Source organism: Zootoca vivipara, chromosome 8 (genome assembly GCF_963506605.1).
Source record: "Zootoca vivipara chromosome 8, rZooViv1.1, whole genome shotgun sequence".
Lineage (NCBI taxonomy): Eukaryota > Metazoa > Chordata > Lepidosauria > Squamata > Lacertidae > Zootoca > Zootoca vivipara.
In genome coordinates this window covers 19220848-19240555 of record NC_083283.1, presented here as the reverse complement: position 1 = coordinate 19240555, position 19708 = coordinate 19220848, and the positions used below count along the sequence as shown (strand labels likewise).

General features: G+C 40.5%; 1 protein-coding gene across 1 annotated transcript in view; it reads right to left on the bottom strand.

Annotated features, from left to right (window-relative positions):
• The window catches only part of EIF3E (eukaryotic translation initiation factor 3 subunit E), a 31917-nt gene extending 13070 nt beyond the window's left edge, over positions 1–18847 (bottom strand). Inside the window, exons 1-7 of the mRNA XM_035125417.2 lie at positions 18707–18847; positions 13184–13298; positions 11745–11862; positions 7561–7603; positions 6478–6582; positions 2775–2900; positions 1202–1326 (exon numbers count right to left, since the gene is read on the bottom strand). Coding sequence (XP_034981308.1) covers positions 1202–1326; positions 2775–2900; positions 6478–6582; positions 7561–7603; positions 11745–11862; positions 13184–13298; positions 18707–18796 — 722 coding nt within the window. The 5' untranslated portion in view covers positions 18797–18847. The remainder of the gene's footprint in view (positions 1–1201; positions 1327–2774; positions 2901–6477; positions 6583–7560; positions 7604–11744; positions 11863–13183; positions 13299–18706) is intronic.
• Positions 18848–19708: the final 861 nt, after the last annotated feature.

The following is a 19708-nucleotide window of genomic DNA, read 5'->3' as shown; positions in this document are numbered from 1 at the left end:
AAAATTGGTTACTCTCACAAAATGTTATCAATTTCAAAGAGATTGTACTGTATGCTAAATGCTTTAGGAATGTTTTTAGCTACTTTTACTTGTTGTTTTTTCATGTTTTGTTTCTGTTGCCATTCCTACACCCTAGGCTGCACTGTAAGAAAGGGCAGAATGCAAATCAAAATCATCATCTAAAACCAAATTGTGAGATGGTAAATGATAGACAAAATATACACTAAATTCCACACAAATTTAACCTCCTAAATTGTAATATGGCGTTGCATGAAATAAGAATTGAAAGGCACTAGGCAAAAACAGTATTCCGAAACAAATCAGGATTGACTGCAGATGGAAAATGGGTGCAAACTTAAGTGGAAACAGTTGCCATCATAATAAGAGTGCAATAAAATTATTTGGAGTAGAGGTTGTCCGAGACAGATCAGTCTTGAGATTAATTCACACATACTGTTTGTCTATAATGCATATAAGGGCTACAACAGATGAATCATACGTCCTTGAAAAACACTAGAAGATGGCAATGAATCAGTGCATTACCTCATGCAACACTGACATCACCACCCACCTACCCTAAAATAGACTGTACTCTTAAAATTCTTTGTGGCAACTTTAAATGTACCGTAATATAATATCAGAGACAGCATGCCAAGATGAAGTTACCTATGAAATAATGCCTCTTCCAAGTTTATGGTAGTTGCCACTAAAAGGATTGTACCTTTAATATTCAGCCCTTCAGTATTTGATGCATCATAGTACTGCAGAAACCTTTAAACTTGGCACATCAAGTATCAAATTGCTAATCACATAGCTAAGTTTCTACGGTAATGTAACATGAAGCACTTAGTACCTTTCATTTTTGCCAAGAGTTATAAGAGTTTGATTATAAATGTAATCAAATTTCTATTCAACTCCTTAGATTAAGAGTTTACTTCTGTTTCCTAAATGTCTGGGCTTCACATGCATCTAGCCGGATTCTATGCATGTTTATGCAGACATACCAGTTTTAAAAAGTGTAAGAGAATATGGAGCTATATTGTACCCTCAAAACCGTGGAAAGGATACAACAGTACATTTACTTCAAAGGCATAGAACAACCTTCTAAAGAATGTAGAAATGTTTAACATCATCAGGGCAGAAAACTGGATTACTACATTCTTACACATCCCCCCTTTTTTGTAGGTATATATCAACTCACTGGGGCTGATAGAGAAAAAGATCAATTATGTTATCTCTGCCTTTAGGATGGTTGAAGAAAACGAAGAGAGACCAGTGAATGAGCCATGTTCTCTGCTGAAGAGACTGGAGAGGAGAGCTGACGGACTGAAAAAATAGAAAGGTATTTTACTGAACAGTTTACATTTACAGTACTTTAGTTCTTGGATCCTAAGTAAAGTTAAGTTTACAGGAGGGACATTCCTCCCCCCCCCCCCAAGCAAAATGCCCACATTTCCCAGGATAGTCTCCACCCCTGCGAATTCAGAGGTAGCAGTGGCTACAGGGGGTGGAAGGGACAGAAAACTCTCGTGTAACTTATTTATTTATACGCCGTGCATCTGGCTGGATTTCCCCACTGCCACAGCACTGAGCACAATTTCCTGGCTTTGGAAACGCAGAAAGCCAATTCTATGTATTCTGGACTCCAATTGTTAGTAGGCTACAACAGAGTTTCAACTTGTACAGGTCCTGCATGACTATCCTTGAGCCACCATACCAACTAGGAAAAATCATTCAACATAGTGCCCAGCCAATACCATACCTCTGCATACTACTGCCTCCTCTGCCTGCAAGTAATAGCAAGGAGCTGCTGCAAAACTGCAGAGGCACAGCTCATGATGCCACCCAGGAGAGGTGGGACCCACTGTCTCTACCATCAACAGCTTCCTGACGTCAGAGGCAGCATGAGTTCTGAAATGCTATAGTGGTATGGTATAGTTGAGCAACATGTTTTGCATACAAAAGATCCCAGATTCAATCCTTAACGTCTTCAGGTCAGGCTGGTAAAGGCGCCTGTCTGAAACCCTTCAGAGTCTCAATCACTCACAAGTAGGCAACACTTAGTTCAGGGGTCCCCAGACTTACCGGGCCGGAGGGCAGGGGAGTGCGCGCGCAGCAGGCCGGAGGGCGGGGGAGTGCGCGCCCGTGCGCACACAGTCGGAAAAAAATCGCCGGAAATCGCTTGTGCGCATGCGTATGGGCCTCCCCCGACCCGGAAGTGCATCGGAAATGACCTCTTCTGGGTCGGGAGAGGCCCATACGCATGCACACAAAGGATTTTCGGCGATTTTTTGCCGATTTTGAAGATCGCCGCCGCGCCGCGTGCCGTAAGAGCGGGCGGCGGCAGCAGGCGGCGGGGGTCGTCGCGGGCCGGATTGGGAGGCCAATTGGGCCGCATCCGGCCCGGGGGCCGTGGTTTGGGGACCCCTGCCTTAGTTCTACTATCATATGGTAATATGAGAACAGAAATATGTCCTTAAAAACACTCTTTCTACACAGATTTTAAACTTTTATTGTATCTAGCCACTTGCTACTCCCCTTCTGAAAGCCACATTCCCATTTCTTTTAAGCAATGGGGAATCATCAACAAATCAGTTGATTTAGTTGACTTCTCAGGCAAAAGTTGCCTAAAAAGAAAGACTCCAAGAGCACTGCTAACCATAACTATTTTGAGCAAAATGTGAAGTGATATTAAATATTTGCCAACATCCACCAGCTGCAATTCCTCTTCCCACACCAGCTATCTGTCAATATGTAAATAAAAATAAACTCACATTATTGTCAATTGTCTCTTTCAATCTTGTAAGGTCCTCCATGGCAGCATCCCAGTTCTGCATCAGAATTTCAGATGCCAGCTTTCCCCAGAGTGAACTCAAAGCATTTCTATCTGTTGATGGAACCTGTTTTAAATAAGTGAATCCAATTACAATAACCACAATAATTTAATACTTCTCTAGGTCAAACATTTTGATTAGAGACTTGCTGGCACCAGTAGAGAGAGAATATGCCACTGACATGCTTGTTCCACAATTTTGGGAGAATGAGCTGTGTTTCATTTAGTAAATCAGTTTTGATTTTCTAGGAAACAATCAGCGGCACTAGGCATTTCCAAGGAGATTCAGCTGGAGATTTTAAAAACCAGGAAAGCCTGGAGAATTGGCAGCCACAGCTTCTGCACAGAACTTTCAATGCAAGCAATAAGAATTCCTTTGTCAACAATACTTCAGTGTAGTTTGGGGTTTCACGCACTAATTTAAAAGGGTTTAAAGCTTAACTAATAAAACCACCAGCTCTACAGAAAACCTCTGCTAATCAGAATGAGGAAAATCTATAGCAGACTACTATAGTCTAGAGTAATGGCTTGTACGGACTGCTTAACAGGGATGGCTATGGGGATGGCATGACCCTTTCTGTAATTTCAGCTTAAGATATCATTATATAATAGAGAACTTGTAGAATTACAATATGCACCCTTACAGCTCAGCATGGGTTGTTTCAACACATTTATTCTTTCTTACTATTTATAAGGCACCTTGTAACACAAATCCACATATGTGCCAAAAGAAAAAATTACTGTACTGAATTTCAAGTTAGGGTCAATCAGCTTTAGCTGACACAAGACCAAACTGCAAGTCATTCAGAGAACAACACTATAGCCTCAAATCCATTACAATGGTACCATATTTTTCGCTCCATAAGACACACTTTTTTCCTCCTAAAAAGTAAGAGGAAATGTCTGTGCATCTTATGAAGCAAATGCATGGTCCCGGGAGCCGGATTGCCCAAGGGCAAAAAGCAGATCGTGGTTTGTTTGTGGTTTTTTTTATTTTTAGGAAGAGCTAAAGGCTAACAAGACGGAAAGAGGGAGTTGAAAGGAACCTGCTCAGCAGCTGATTGCAAGAGATCTGGAAGGGAGATAAGGGAAGCTAGCTCCCTTCCAGGCCCCGCCCCCTTGCCCAAGCCTCCATTGTTGCAATGTTCTGCAGAGGGAGGCTGTATGTTTCCCCAGCGACATGTGACTGGCTGATTAGATTATCTGTCTGGAAACTGTAGAAATGGCTCCCTTTCCTTTCCTAAAGAAAATGCAGAACTGTGAGTTGAACCCCATAAAAACAGGATTATTTTCCCTTTCCAAGGTAAGCCCAGCAACTAAGATGGTCCTCAAAAATGGAGCTTTCTCCCTTTGCAAAAAAGCTGCAGAACTGTGAGCTAATCCCCCACAAAACGGGGCTTTCCCCATTTGCAAAAGAAGCTGAACAACTTTGAGCTGATGCTCAAAAAAATGGAGCTTTTCCCCTTTGCAAAAAAGCTGCACAACTGTGTGCTGATCCCCCCAAACGGGCCTTTTTCCATTTGCAAAAAAAGCTGCAAGAAACTGCACAACTTTGAGCTGATCCCCCCCCCCAAAAAAAGGGTTTTCCCCTTTCCTCCTCTAAAAATTAGGTGCGTCTTTTGGTTGGGTGTGTCTTATGGAGCGAAAAATACGGTACTTTCATAGCCTGCGTTTCTCAAAAATCTCACTTAAACAAAAATTTCTTCTCAGAGACAAGTAAACTAGCTTCTCTCAAAACATTAACAGTTGCATACCGTATTTAACCATTATTTTAAAATCTACAGAATATAACTGAAATTCTGAAAGACTGAAGAGAAAATGCCTAATAAATAATTTTTTAAAAAAGAAAGAAAAGTTGGATCAAGCACTGTACATTGCCATGTCTCCAGAAAGATCTATCCACCTAAACTGGATTTCCTCTGCCCTTGAAGTTTCTGAAATTTGAGCATCAACTACTGCCTCATCAGCTAGTTGTCGCTGTGCCTTGAATGCTACCTCATTATCATTATACTTCCATCCCAGTAACAAGCTTTGTCATTTAACTGAAAGTTGTGCTCAGAAAGATCAGAGAGACTAAATTTGTTGAGGATATCAAATAATGTCATACATACACACTCCAGAACCCTCAAATGATATTAGAACCATACATATTTTCATCCCCCCCACCCCCCCTAGCTGAGGGTGGGGAAAAGACTATGACATTACTTTGCTCAAGTTCAGGGCACAACGTCATACATGCCATTTTTTACTCAGCTCTCCACAACTTCAGGTAAGGCTATATTAGAGTAGACTAGCTTCAAAATGTCAGTTTATCCAACCATTAATTTCCATTTCTAAACAGAATAAAACGTTCATTCAACCAGCCACAAAAAGTTCACTGCCCTAGATCTGCTCTTATCACCACACAAAGTGACATGAATAATCAACTCTTCATGTTGTTCTAAGTTGCCACATTTCTGAACTATTGGTATAAGCCATTTCCAAAGTACAAGACTACAGTGATGCCTCGCTTAACGAATGCCCTGCTTAACGAAATTTCCGCTTAACGAAAGGTTTTTTCTAGCGGAGGTTGCCTCGCTAGACAAATTCGTTTTACGAAAAATTCGTCTAGCGAATCGCGGTTTCCCATAGGAATGCATTGAAATTCAATTAATGCGTTCCTATGGACAAAAAAAAATTCAAAAAAAAATTCAATGCATTCCTATGGGATTCGCTAGACGAATTTTTTGTTATAAGAAAAGACCTGTGGAATGAATTAAATTCGTCTAGTGAGGCACCACTGTACTACTCAAAGTCTTTCATGATATTAAAAGGAAAGACTGACAAACACTGACAAAATTCTCAAAAGGAACCACTAAATTCAGCATTACCATCTAATTCCTTCACTTTAGTTGTGCCTCAGCACTTTTCTGTTTCTGTAATTAATTTAGAAATTAAATGTTCTGCTATGTATTTTATGTTTTTATTTATTTTCCTACATTTAAACCCTGTTGCCAGCCCAAATGGCATCTCAAAGCAGCTTATACAATACATACAGCAATAAAATTACAATGAAATAAAAAAGTATTAAAACAGTGAAGCAGTAAGCTACAGTCTTAAAAAATAAATCATCCCCATCTGCATATATTTCATTAAGTACAATAGGTAAAATGAGAATCTGCAACAGCTTTGTGGCTAGATCTCACTGGCTGGACTGGTGTGGTACTTGAAAGCCAAGTCCGCATCTAACTTTTCATGTTGCAGTTACAAAGACAGGACTCAAGTGAGTGCCTGGCGTGCTATGGTCCATGGGGTCATGAAGGACACAACTAAACAACAAGTGAGGTAAAGACTAAGTTAATTGCAGCAGTGCCATTCTAAGAAACAGTTTTGTTTCTCTTTAGGCAGGTACACTGTTTGACTACAGCTGAGGTGAAAGAATAAGATTTCCAGCTTGCTCTCAAAAATCACACACACACACGCGGAACACATTGATTTTGCCAATAATTTAGAGGTTTTACTAGAAAGTGTCTACCCTGAAAGGAGGAATTTATATTCATATTAGCACTCAAAATTAAAAGCAAACTCATATGGATGTCCAATTTAGGGCCCACAAACTTTTTAAAAGTATAATCTTAAATTATTTATATATACAAAAAACTTACCAATACTCTAAAGAAGTACAGGTATTCTGCTGCTCCTGAATAGTTGCCACATTCATACTGGAATTTTGCATACCTGTAGAGTGTATCTAGATACTCTTGCCTAAACTGCAAGACAAACAGAACAAATATCAAAAATGTTTCAAGAAATTGCTTTGGAGGTAGTTCAGTCTTGTCTAAATATTCAGCAGAATAATGTAGAGGCAAAGTCCTGAGGGCACAAAATTATTGATGGTGGGGGCTCATGAATTCTTCCCAAGTGCAAAGCTACCATAGCAGGGAGCATGGTGCAATAGAACCTATTTCTCAAATATACTAGGTTTGTTTTTGTTTAACTTGCAGAAGTCTGTTACATTGCAAAAATATTCAAAAAAGTTATACTTCACCCACAACAATGAAGTCCTCATTCTGTGCATGCTTAGACAATGCTGAAATGGACATAATCTAACTAAAACTTGTCTTTGTGAAAAGGTAGAATGAGATTTAATCAGACTTGTCATTAGTAATGTCAACCAGCACTGACAACCAGAAACTGTTTCCAAGTGACTAGATTGTGACTCAGAGGCCTGAATTTCCCCTTTTAAAAATTCACGTGACATGCCCAGTTCAGTACTGACTGAATTCTCATCACTTATCTAGCCAGTAGATGTCAAAGCCTTTTGCCAGAGGGCCTTCCAGCTTGCATCCCTTTTGAACCAATCAATACACAGGGTTGTATCTAACTAAGTCATACTCAGAGGAACTTTGATTTCAATACCCAAATAGAATGGTTAACTTATGGCCAATGGAATGACTCTGCTCCCACTAACAGACATCTCTCTCCACCTCACAGCTCACATTGTGAGACTAAACATTAAAATAGCTGCTCACCATAAGTTTAGAATCATTGCATAAAAGAGGTATGTGATTTTAATATTTAACTGTGCTTTTATAACCTGCCCTGGGACCACTCAGTATACAAGGCAGGCTACAAATACATACATAACAGAAGGACACAATCAATCACATGACCAGTTCTCAAATCTGAAGCCCATTTATTTTGCATCATGCATACATAATTTTACAGATTTAATAATTGATACCTACACCATGTTTGTCAGCTAAGTAGTCAAATAGCATCCGACCATCCCTGTAATAAAGAAGAATTCATTGTAGTTATAAATCACACAGAAACATTAGAGAAACATTTCTGTTCACCGAAAGCAAATTCATTTTTCTACATTTCATATATGAACAAGTAAATTCATTTTCACTCAAGGCCAACTCTCACACTGCTGCAGCATGCATTTTTGCATGCCGCCGGCTGGGTATTATTTAACTTTCAATACAGTGGTACCTCTACTTACGATTAACTCTACTTATGAATGTTTCTACTTACGAACGGAGCTCCGTCCGCCATCTTGGATGCGGTTTAGATAGGATTTTTTCTACTTACGGATTTTTAGATAGGGTTGCTTCGACTTGCATTTTTTTTCTCCCAATGCATTCCTATGGGATTGGAGTTACAAACTTTTTCAACTTACGAATGTGCGTTCGGAACGCATTATATTCGTAAGTAGAGGTACCACTGTAATATGGGCACAGGGTGCAATAGCCCTCCTCTTGTTTTCTGGAGAGTGTAAGAGCAGTATCTCTCTGCCTTAGACAGCATCCTATTATGTCCCGTCACCTGTAATCCTTTTTCCTCTGCGGTAGAAATCAGCACCTGTCACCTCTTAACCAAATACAGCCCTTTAGGGGATAGTACCTAGCTCTGCAATCCCCAAACCAGATGGTTAAAAAAAGGGTATGGAAACAGTGGCAGATGCAGCAGTGGCACTTGACAGTTTCTCTTTTAATTTTTTTTAAAAAAATTATTAAATATTTCAATCATACAAAAAAGAAACATATACAAAAAGATTACATCTCCAATGCAATTTAACATATTGTAATATACATATTCCCCGCCCCCTCCTCCCTTTTTCCCACCCCTGCCCCTACCCTTGTTACTTCTCAGCCTGGGTTGGACTTATCCACACCGAGCCTATTGTAAATCACACACTATACTTCTTCGATAATTATTTAATTTTTATATGATTTGATCTAATAAATACATATAACTTACAACAAGATACTTTAGGTAATTATTTCAATGAACTAATTTAACTAAATTCTAGAACCCTTATACATCTAAGAGAAGAGTCGGCCTTTCCACAAATGTATTTATATAGTCCATAAGCAATTTCCATTTATTTTCAATTTCTTCCGGTCTCGTTTCTTCTATTATCTCATGTTTTTTTCCAAATTATAATATTAATTTTTGTAGCCAATATTCCTTACTTGGGACCTCTTGCGATTTCCATGCTTTTGCTATTGAAAGCCTTGCTGAAGCTGTCGCATAACTTACTATGCATCTGTCCTTGGGTTTTATATCATCCTCTAGCATTCCTAGTAAGAAAATTTCTGGTTGCTTTTTTAAAGAGTACTTCAGGATTTTTAAAAATTCTTTATTTAAAAATTCCAACATTTGTTACTAGCCCCCGGATACATTTTAGCGAGTTTGGCCGGCGTCAGATGCCATTGGTTTTGCATTTTTAATAAATTTTCTATCAAATCATAATTTGGAGTGAATTTCGAATCTCTTTTCCATAATTGTTCCCATTTTTGTAGATTGATTGTTTTCCCTAAATCCTGGCTCCATTTAATCATAGAATTTTTCGTTAGCTCCTCTTCAGTTTCCCATTCTAACGTCTGGTATAAGTTTGAGATTCCATATAAAGTTGGCAATATCTTTCTTCCAGTCTTTAAAATGCTTCTCCTTTCCCCAACAATGGTAAATTTTGAAAGAGATAATTCATCTTTGGGACAACACACATTTTAATCGCTGATATCTTGCCCAGGAACGATAGTTTTAATTTCTTCCATACTTCAAATTTTTTCCTTATTTGCTTCCAAGTTTCAATATAATTATCTTGAATCAAATCTATTCCTTTGATTGACATCTGTACTCCTAAATATTTTTGCTAATTTTCAACTTTGTGATATCCTGTAATTGTTTTTCTTCATTATCTTCCAAATTCTTTACTAAAATGTTTGTTTTATTATAATTTATTTTTAAGCCTGCCAGCTCTCCATACTCTTCTATTTTGTTTATAGCGCTAGGTATACTTGATTTTGGGTCTTCTGTTGTAATGATGATATCGTCAGCAAAGGCCTTTACTTTGAACCTTTTGTTACCAATCACAATTCCTTTCACTTTGTCCTCCTTCCTTATGGTATTTAACAAAATTTCAAGATAAAAGCCTTCAAAATTCTCCTGTTCATCATCTGATGTCATAAGTATATCAATGATTTATAGTGGTCTATAAGGCAACTTCCTATGCTCCTGGGTTTCATTGAAACTCGATGGCATTTTCTTGTTTTGGGGCTCCTTCCACCCACCCAGAAGGCAGCACTTGCAGAGCAGAGAGACAACAGCCTTCTCCTTGCAGGAAAGCCTTCCCGGGTGGCTGGGCAAGCCGAGCGCACCCAGCTCAGCCCCTCTCCCTCTTTAAAGCAAGAGCACCGTCCGCCCACCCAGAAGGCAGCACTTGCAGAGGAGAGAGACAACAGCCTTCTCCTTGCAGGAATGCCTTCCCTTTTGTGCAGCTTCGGGCAGCTGGGCTGAGCGGGCTATCCTCTCTAGGACTCCTGCTCAGTTCCTTTTAACCCCTAGCAAGCTGAGCACACACAGCTCAGCCCCCTCTCCCTCTCTAAAACAGGAGCCGACAGTGCAAGAAAGCCTTCCCTTTTGTTTGTCGGGCTAATCCAGGTCGCGAAGCCCTCTCCCGAGCGTGCACTTCTTCAGGGACTCCCAGATTCTAGTACCCGGTGTATAAGATGGCCCCCCAACTTTTGAGACGATTTTCATGGGTTAGAAAGTCATCTTATACGGTACATCAATGGAAGATTGGGAAAAATTATGGAAGACTGAAATATATAATTTACTGCATGTATGGCAATTCAAGAAAATTATATGAAAATGATGTACAGATGGTAGCTAACTCCAGTAAAATTAGCAAAATTGTATAAAAATAAAGAAAGTAAGTGTTGGAAATGTAAATCAACAGAAGGGACTTTTTTTCATATGCAGTGGGATTGCAAAATTGTTAAGAAGTACTGGGAAATGATTTATAATGAATTAATGATGATGTTTAAAATAACGTTTGTTGAAAAACCAGAAGCTTTCCTACTAGGTATTACAGGAGTGGATATGCCAAGACTGCAAAAAGTTTAAGTATGCGACGACTGCTGCATGAATATTATTAGCACAAAATTGGTAAGAATTAGGTGTCCCAGCTAAAGAAGATTGGCAAGTGAAGTTAATGGAATATGCTGAAATGGCAAAATTGACTTTGAAATTAAGAGGAAGAGATGACAATGAATTTAAAGAAGATTGGAAGGACTTTATTGCATATATACAGAAGCAATGTACACAGGTTAATACGTTAGCAGGATTTTAAAAAGACTTGTAAAGACTTTATGACTGGACAATAAGTAATGATTTTATCATTTAAAATGGACATGCGGTATGATGATAAACAATGGAACCAGGGAAGGAAATGGGGGAAGTCAACTACTTTTTTTATGTTTGAATATGTATTGTTGCTTTCATTTTTTGTTGTTTTTGGAAAATTAATAAAGTAATATTTTTTTAAAAAGTAAGTAAAGGTACATCTTGGATCCTAAGGCAATGGGGTATGATTGTCGAAATATCTGAGTTACCCTGTGCAACCTTTCCCAAATGTTTCAGGCTGCAACTCTGAAGAGCCCCAGCTAACATAGCTGTGGTGGGCCTGATGAGAACTAGAGTCCAAAATGTGGAGAGCACCAGATTGCTCTAGTCTAGAGGATGAGACACGATTAGCTAAATGGAAGTTTAAAGACTCAATTTCCCATGTGGGATACATGTCAATCTCTCTCATCTGAAAGAACTTCCAAGTTAATAATTTCAAGCATGTTTGAATTACGGTAGGTTTCACAAATTAAAATCCACAGAACATCAGCTGCACATAGGCAGAACTATTTCCATTTCTAATTTAGATGATAAACCATCCTAGTGACTACATAGGCTACAAACCTACGTACACTTACATGGGATTTACAACTGGGAGACTTACTTCTGAGTAGGCATGCACAGGATTGCACTGAGGCTCATGCAATTAGAAGATAAAACTTGAAAAATTATCCAATTACACTCAAGTAGCAAATTCTGCAAACCTTTGCAGGAAGGCAACATCCAAAAGCATTACCTAGTGGACTGCATTTGCCGGGTAGTTTCTGGGTCTTCAAACATTTTGACAATAGGTTCAGTTTCTGCCTGAAGCTGTTTTAGCTGTGCAACAACTGTAGTTCTCTTTTCACGCAAAGCTGGTGAGAAAAAGGGGGGGGATAGAAGTCATCTATACAAAAAGTTCTATCAGCAATAGTCAACCAAGCAAGATAATACTGTGTACCCAAGAATTCTCAAATTTTATTCACCTAGGTCCTAATCAGTTATACAGAATTGATTATTAGCTCAATAAAATAACTTGTTTAAATATGTCTTGCTACTACTGATTGTATCTCAGCAGAGTAATCCACAAGCTTCAAGAAAGAGATCTAAACACCTATTCTGAATGCAATGGGGAAAAGAGTATTTGACAAGTGAAGTTTTCAAATGGGCTCAGACAAAACAAGCAAGAACCTGAATAAATCAGAAGTACTACTTGCTTACCAAACTTTTAGAATATTTATGGTGTCCGTTTTTTTGAAGGAAAAAAAAATCTTGAATATAGCAGTTTAGATGTTTGAACACTTGACTCAAGCTCCACAATACTACTACATATTTTAGGCCATAAACATTTCATTGAATAGTGTGGATATAAACTCAATCTGTGCATTGAGAAAATGAATGTGAACAGATTTAAGTGGGAACATTTTAGACCAGAAAGTGTGATAAAATTCCTCAGTGACAGATAGATCCAGGCAAACAAAAGAGACATTTTCCAGGGAGCCCCAATATTCCACCAATGTGCATAAAGTCTCACCTCCTATCCCAATGCATAAAGAAGCATGACTTGCCTGATAAAGAGGGCTCCAATATAGATGAGCTATGCCCTGTTTTAGGGAAATCTTGTCATTCAAAGAAATATGGAAGTAGAGACAGCCATCTGGTTAACACCGATTCTTTGTAATATTTACATAATTCTAATTTACATAATTCTAAGGCATGTCAACTTTGACAAGTGGGGAAAGGAGTGGGACAATGTTCTAGTCCTTTCTCATGCTCTACTCTTCTTATTCTCTCTACCCTTCCATCATCACTGAGGTCACGGCCTCTACCACAGCAAGAGATAGGCCAGAACTGTTTTTTCAATGTGGCCCTTCCCCACGCCCCCAATGCAGACAGAGACTCTAGGCCTTGAGGATAGACAAATGCATCTCCCTTCATCTTTTGTCTTAGAATCTGTGTTTGGGTGGGAGGAGGCATGCAGTGGGACTCAGAAGCCAAAACATTAAAATATATGAATAGAACTGAAAAAGAATTTTGGCAGAACAAAATGACATTATTTTTTAAACAAACAATTGGGATTTAGTCAACATTAAAGATCAGTATACGATAGTAACTTCAAGTCGTGGGCTTTATTATTAAGGCACAAGGGCTGACTGTAGATCCTGTCACAGTTTTATTTATAAGTAGACAGCTTACCATGAGGAATATCATCAGAATAAAGGTTTTTGTAGACATCCATAGCGAAGTCCACCATATTGGTGTCACTAAGGAGATCCAGTTTTCCTTGAAGTAGTTCCTTTTCATTGTATATCTGAAAGAAATAAAATAGTAATGGTTTTAAATATTACCTATTACTTTCTATTTAATTTAAAGTTTGTGTTTAAACATTTAGATGTCACCCTTTGGTTTGCACAATTACCAAGGTAGCTCACAATCAAAGTACTGAGTACAATGAAGTCAGAAGAACAAACAGAGCTCTATAATTAGATCCTGCCAATAGTAAAAATATTTAGTTCAGACCTTACCCTGCTGTTACTTGAAACTTACTTATAACCGTTCAAGATAACAAGGTGAATGAATTCATACAGACTTTTAGAAGTATATTATTGATGGCACAAGGGGAATTTAAGAGAAATGAGATCATGTGTCAATGTTATTGGCTTATAGATTATATGGTATATATTTCCAATCCTACACAGAACAATAAAACTGTGACTGAACAAGGGTATTTGAGGTCCAGCAGACACCATCTGCCCTGTGGGGAGGAAGCAGAGACTGAAGGAGGGAGGTGAAGACAACATTAGACCTTTATCCAGCCAGAATGTGCCCTCCTCACCTGGCCAATTTTACATGTTAATCATTTGTATCATTTAAAATTCTAAACTGCCTTGGGTGCCTTGGCAGAAAGAAGATATATTAATATAATGAATAAATGATTTGCTTCAAGTACCCCAAGAAAGGTTTTATCAAAAACTCAATAGTTTTTCAAGAATGATTTCTACTATTTTTCCACTCAACAGACATTCTTGAAATGCCAACTAAATACTTTTAGAATGTATTGATTCTAATAATAACAGGAGTCAGTTTATTCAATACAAGGCAGGCACAAAATACATCAACAGAGTTATATTTTACTGGAACAACTTGTATTCGACAAATAACTTGCAGGTATTCAAGCTAAACTAAATATAAGTACTATTGTATTTCTAATAGTATAACCAAATCAGTAATTTTTGATATAACTGTAAAAACTACTCTGAAAATTTATTATTCCAAAAATGAAACTTCATCTGGTTGTAAATACTAAGATTATACCAGCAAGAATGAGTCTTTCTGTAAAAAAATGATTTAAATCTAGTGATTTAAATCAAGTCCACCCTGGAAGGTCTCCAAATGAGTTTAGAGCAAAGGCTAGCACTTTACATATATATAGCACTTTCAAGCATTCAAAAGCACTTCATGTATACTAACTGGCTGTAATCCTTGCAATAACCAAGTACGACAAATTATTTATACTTCGTACACACCACCATTCCTCCTACTCACAGGTGGCTAACAGTTCATAAAAAGATACATATACAGAATATATGTATATACAGAAGCCTAAAATGAAATTACAACTAATACATACAATTTTTTTAAAAAAAACAGCAGCAGCAAACAATGTACTCTCTCAGCAACAGTGTGCAATTAACTAACAAATGCCAGGCAAAATAAGGTTTTAAGGTGGCACCTAAATGCCATTTATTCAAGGGACAATATTATATCCATCAGAAGAAAGTTCCATAAACAAGGAGCTGTCACAGAGAAGGCCCTGGCTTGTGCCACCACCACAGAATTCTCACTCATCAGCAGCAACATCAACTCTGCAGAACTTAACAAACAGGTCGGGCGGCCATATTCGGGGAGGCACCTCTTCAACTATTTGGATTCTAGGTTATATTTGGTTTTACACATCAGTACAAATACTTTGAATTGGGCTTGGTGCCTAACATATAGCCTGTACAAAGTTCTCAGAATAGGAGTGATATGTTTCCCCCCCACTGTCCAAGACAGCAAACTAGTGACAGCATTCTGCACTTGCATGCAGAATCCACACTTTCTTCAAGGGCAGCCTCCTGTGGAGGGTGCTGCAAAAATCCAGGCTATTTTAGTTCAGGAATGGTCATAGCTGACAAACCAACCAAATATGGGCTTAAACATTCCTTGACACTGAGGCCACCTTGGCCTCCAAAAAATACCTTCAAATCAAGGGGTACTCTCAAGTTATACACTTACTCCTTTCACAATGAGTGCTACTCCATCCAGAACAGATCATCTCCCTAATTTCTGGACCAGGGAATCACTGAACTGCAGTACCCCGATCCTATTAGGATTGTTTGTTTACTGGCTTTCATCCAGCCCATCACTGCCTCCAGATATTGGTCCAGCACATGTGCAATCTCTTCTCATTCAGATAAAATGAAGAGAAGTTTCTGGTGCCATCTGCATATTGAGGGTACTGCACTCCAAATCTCTGGATGACTCCTCCCAGCTGTTTAAACAACATGTGAGACAAGATGAATCCCTACAGGAACCCATATAAATGCCATGGGGTCAAGAAGCAGTCCTAAGGGATAAATGGAACCACTGCAACACAGTGTCTCTCCAAGAAAATACTATGGTCAATGGTATCAAACACTGCTGAGAGGTTGGGCAGAATCAACAGGAAAACACTCCCGTCTCTCTCCCAAGAAGGGAAATGAACCAGGCTTTTTCAATGTTCTACCAGGCTTGAAGCCCAAATGAAGTGAGTCTAGATAACCTGCTTCCTCCAGACACATCTACTAGCCACCACAGTAATCACACTTCTCAATCACCCTGCCCAAAAAACATCTGCAACTAGACAGCAGTTATCTAAACCAGTGTTTCCCAACCTTGTGCCTCCAGCTGTTTTCGGACTACAATTCCCATCATTCCTGACCACTGGTCTTTGCTAGCTAGGGATGATGGGAGTTGTAGTCCCAAAACATCTGGAGGCACAAGGTTGGGAAACACTGATCTAAACCATCAGGGTCCAGGTCCTCATTTTATTATTCCCCCATATTCCAGATGGGGGTTTGAGAGAGAGTGGCATGGTTCGGACAGTTAAAAATAAACTATGGTTTAGCAAGGAGTGGCATGCTGCTGCACCCTGCTAGAAAGTGCACACCACACTCCTCCCACCCTTCTGCTACTGCTGAGCCAGGGACAAAACAAACCTGAGACTAGTTTCCTGAGAGGAAAAAACTATGAATACTGGTTCACATGCAACAGGAAGTCAGACTTTGGTTTGTCTTCTTCCTGGCATAGCAACGTCAGGATTTGGGACTTCCAAGCATGTTGTTCTCAGGTTAAACCATAGTTTATTTTTAACTATGGTTTAATGTGACATCCCTAAGATGAGTTCATGACAGAGGAGATTTGCACCAATGAGTTTGATTTGTAGCCCCAGCCTCTTATTTATTTTATTTAACAAAATGTATATACTACCTCATCAACAAACCTCTAAGTCAGGGGTCAGCAAGCTTTTTCAGCCGTGGGCTGGTCCACCATCCCTCAGACCATGTGGTGGGCCGGACTATATATTTTTTTGGGGGGGATGCCCCACAAATGACCCAGAGATGCATTTTAAATAAAAGCACACATTCTACTCATGTAAAAACACCAGGCAGGCCCCATAAATAACCCAGAGATGCATTTTAAATAAAAGGACACATTTTACTCATGTAAAAACACGCTGATTCCCGGTCCGTCTGCAGGCCAGATTGAGAAGGCGATTGGGCCGCATCCGGCCCACAGGCCTTAGATTGCCTACCCCTGCTCTAAGTGGTTTACAAAAATGATATAAAACACCAATAAAACCTTAAAAACAAGTAAACACAGACTTTTTATAAAAATATAATTAGCCTCAACTAAACAAATAAGTCTTTAGCCAAGTTTTTGAAAACAATACCACAAAGCCATCTGCCTAATATTAACAGAAAAGAAGAACCAGAAAGAAGATGGCGCCACATTACAGGATTGATTCCATGCAAAGATAGAATGAATGTTATGGGGCACTTATAAAAGTGTCAGATCAAAGCAGTTGGATAATGTGATCTTTCAAGCCAATTGACTCCAAGCTGTGAAGGACTTTATGTATGAACACTTTGAATTTTCTCTGATAACTCAGAAAGGAGCGTAATATGCTGAAAGACAATCACTCCTGTCAACAATCATGCAGCGCCAGCCTTCAGTACTAACTGCAGTTTTTAGATCAAGCACAAGGGAAGCCCCATGTAAATGTTTTGCAGTCATCTTGACCCAATGCCTGGCCTACTGTACTCAGGACTATCCCAGTCCAAATCACTACATCTGTTGTGCTAGACAAAGCTGATAAAAGGCACTCCTAGCTACCCAAGCTATCTGGGCTTCCACTGACTGGAACTACCGGTAGAAGCACCCCCACACTGTACACCTGCTCCTTTCAGGGGGAAAGCAACAGGGCATGCAATTGACCAATTCCTCTTGACACAGGAACCGCTCACTCACAGCGATTCAAGCTCCATATATTTTTCTCTCTTCCCATCACCTTTCCAGGGCCCGCACACCCTTTCCTGATGCAGATGTTATGAAGAAACAGAGTTGTGTACTATCAGCATATTGATGGCATCTTGATTGGTATTACTGAGAATACAGTGTATAGCTACCAGGGAACCAAAAATCACACTCCCAACAATACTTTGGGGGCAGAACCACTGCAAAGCAGAACCCCTTGTTCCCAATACCACAGTCCAAGAGGATTGATGGTACCAAAAACTACAGGGAAATCAAAAAGGCAGAAGCACTTCCCTTGCCCAATTTAGTTAAAATTAATCCATTAAGGACAACCAAGGCAAACATGGTCCCACACTCTGATCTGAACCAAGACTGCAATGTGGCTAGATGATCCGTCATCCAAAAATGCCATGACCTTCTCAACTCACTGCCCCCAGAAAGGGGATAATTGTGACTGGACTCTCATCCACATTAATAAATGCGTTCATCTTTAAGGCATCAGGTACTTATGCTTAATCAGGTGCTTAATTTAAGTAAAATGGGAATCTACTTAAAAGACATATATATGTCTGTGCGCACGCACCTGCCTGTCTGTCTGTCTTGTCGTACACGGGGGGGCATCTATGGGGTGCGCATGCCCTTGCTTAGGAGCTTCACCCCAGCATTCAATCTCTCTTCGAAAGTACGCACGATGGATGCTCCCAAATTTTCAAGCACATTTGGCTTGGCCTTCATAGGCGCGCTTCCACAGAAGTCGCATGTATTCAAGGGGCACGTGAAGCAAAAAAGGCTTCGATGCCAAAACGGAAGCGCGGTTGGGTTTGGGTTAGAATGATAGAGAAGGGCCGTGTACTCAGCACATGTACAGAGAACCCTTCTTGTTCTATAGCCAAGCCTGCGAGTCCTTCCCTTCCCTCAGCCAAATGGCTTTTATTTTGTTTTGTTTTAACCCTGCCCTCCCTTGCTCTGCGCCCTTCCACCGAAGAAGCTGTTCTGACCGGGCGAGGCGCGGAAAACCGACCAGCACGAAGAGGCCTCCTGGGCCTCGGCCTGGCCTGAGGCGGGGAAAGGGAACCGAAGGAGGCTCCCGGAGACGCTGCCCGGCTCACCCCCTTACCCCGCCACGGGCCCCAGTATCCCCGCGACTCGAGGGAAGCTCACCTCTTTGACGGAGAGGAACTCGAGAAGCGGGAACACCAAGTGCCGGTCCAAGAAGTGCGCGATGCGCGTCGTCAAGTCGTACTCCGCCATCTTGGGAGCCAGGCCGCGAGGGAAAGGCGGGGCTTAGGCGCGCGGCGTCAGGCACGCCGCGAATTAAGTGCGCACGCGCGGCCCAACTCGAGCCCGCCCTTCCGTACCGGCCGCTCCCTGGCTGAGTCAGGGGTATATGAGCATCGTGCCGCAGGGCAACTCCTTTTGCGCACGCGCAAGATGAATTCCTGTTCCCCCCACCCCCGTTTTCCAACGTACGTCATATTTTTCCTCCTCCCCTTCCAGACCTGGCTCCGCCTCCTCCCTCGGCTGCCTCTAAGAAGGGCATCGGCGATGAGCGGAGCCTGCGCATGCGCGCCGCCGAACACATGGACCCAGACGGTCGCCTCATTTATGCGCATGCGCAAATGAGTTCTGTTGGGAGCCGGGGACTGTTGATGCTCAAGCTTCTGAGTTGTCCGAGTGACCAGTCCCATCTCACCCACTGACAATTTCCAGAGGGAAAGAGAATCCTCAAAGTCTGTTGCAGCAGAAGCAGCAGGCATCTTAAACCCATAACTTTATAATGGCAGGAGAAGCTTTCAGTCTTAGGCCATAATATATGTCCCTGCCTCTTAGGGTGCTACAGAACCTCTTTTGTTGATCCATGAACAGCGAGTCGAAAAAATATGCATGCATGTGTTGTGATATATCCAGCTGTGCTTACTGGTTGCTAACTGCACCACAAGCAATGAAATGCAAAGAGGTGGTTGTCTTTGTATCTCAATTCCACTTTACAGCAGCACACGGTGCTCGTTTATTTAGTACCTTGACTTTATTCTTTTGTGTCTACTGACTTGATAGGAAACTTATTTTCTAGGTTAGTTTTTTCATACCCAAGGTCTACCTCAGGGGTCAGCAACCTTTTTCAGCCGTGAGCTGGTCCACCATCCCTCAGACCATGTGGGAAGG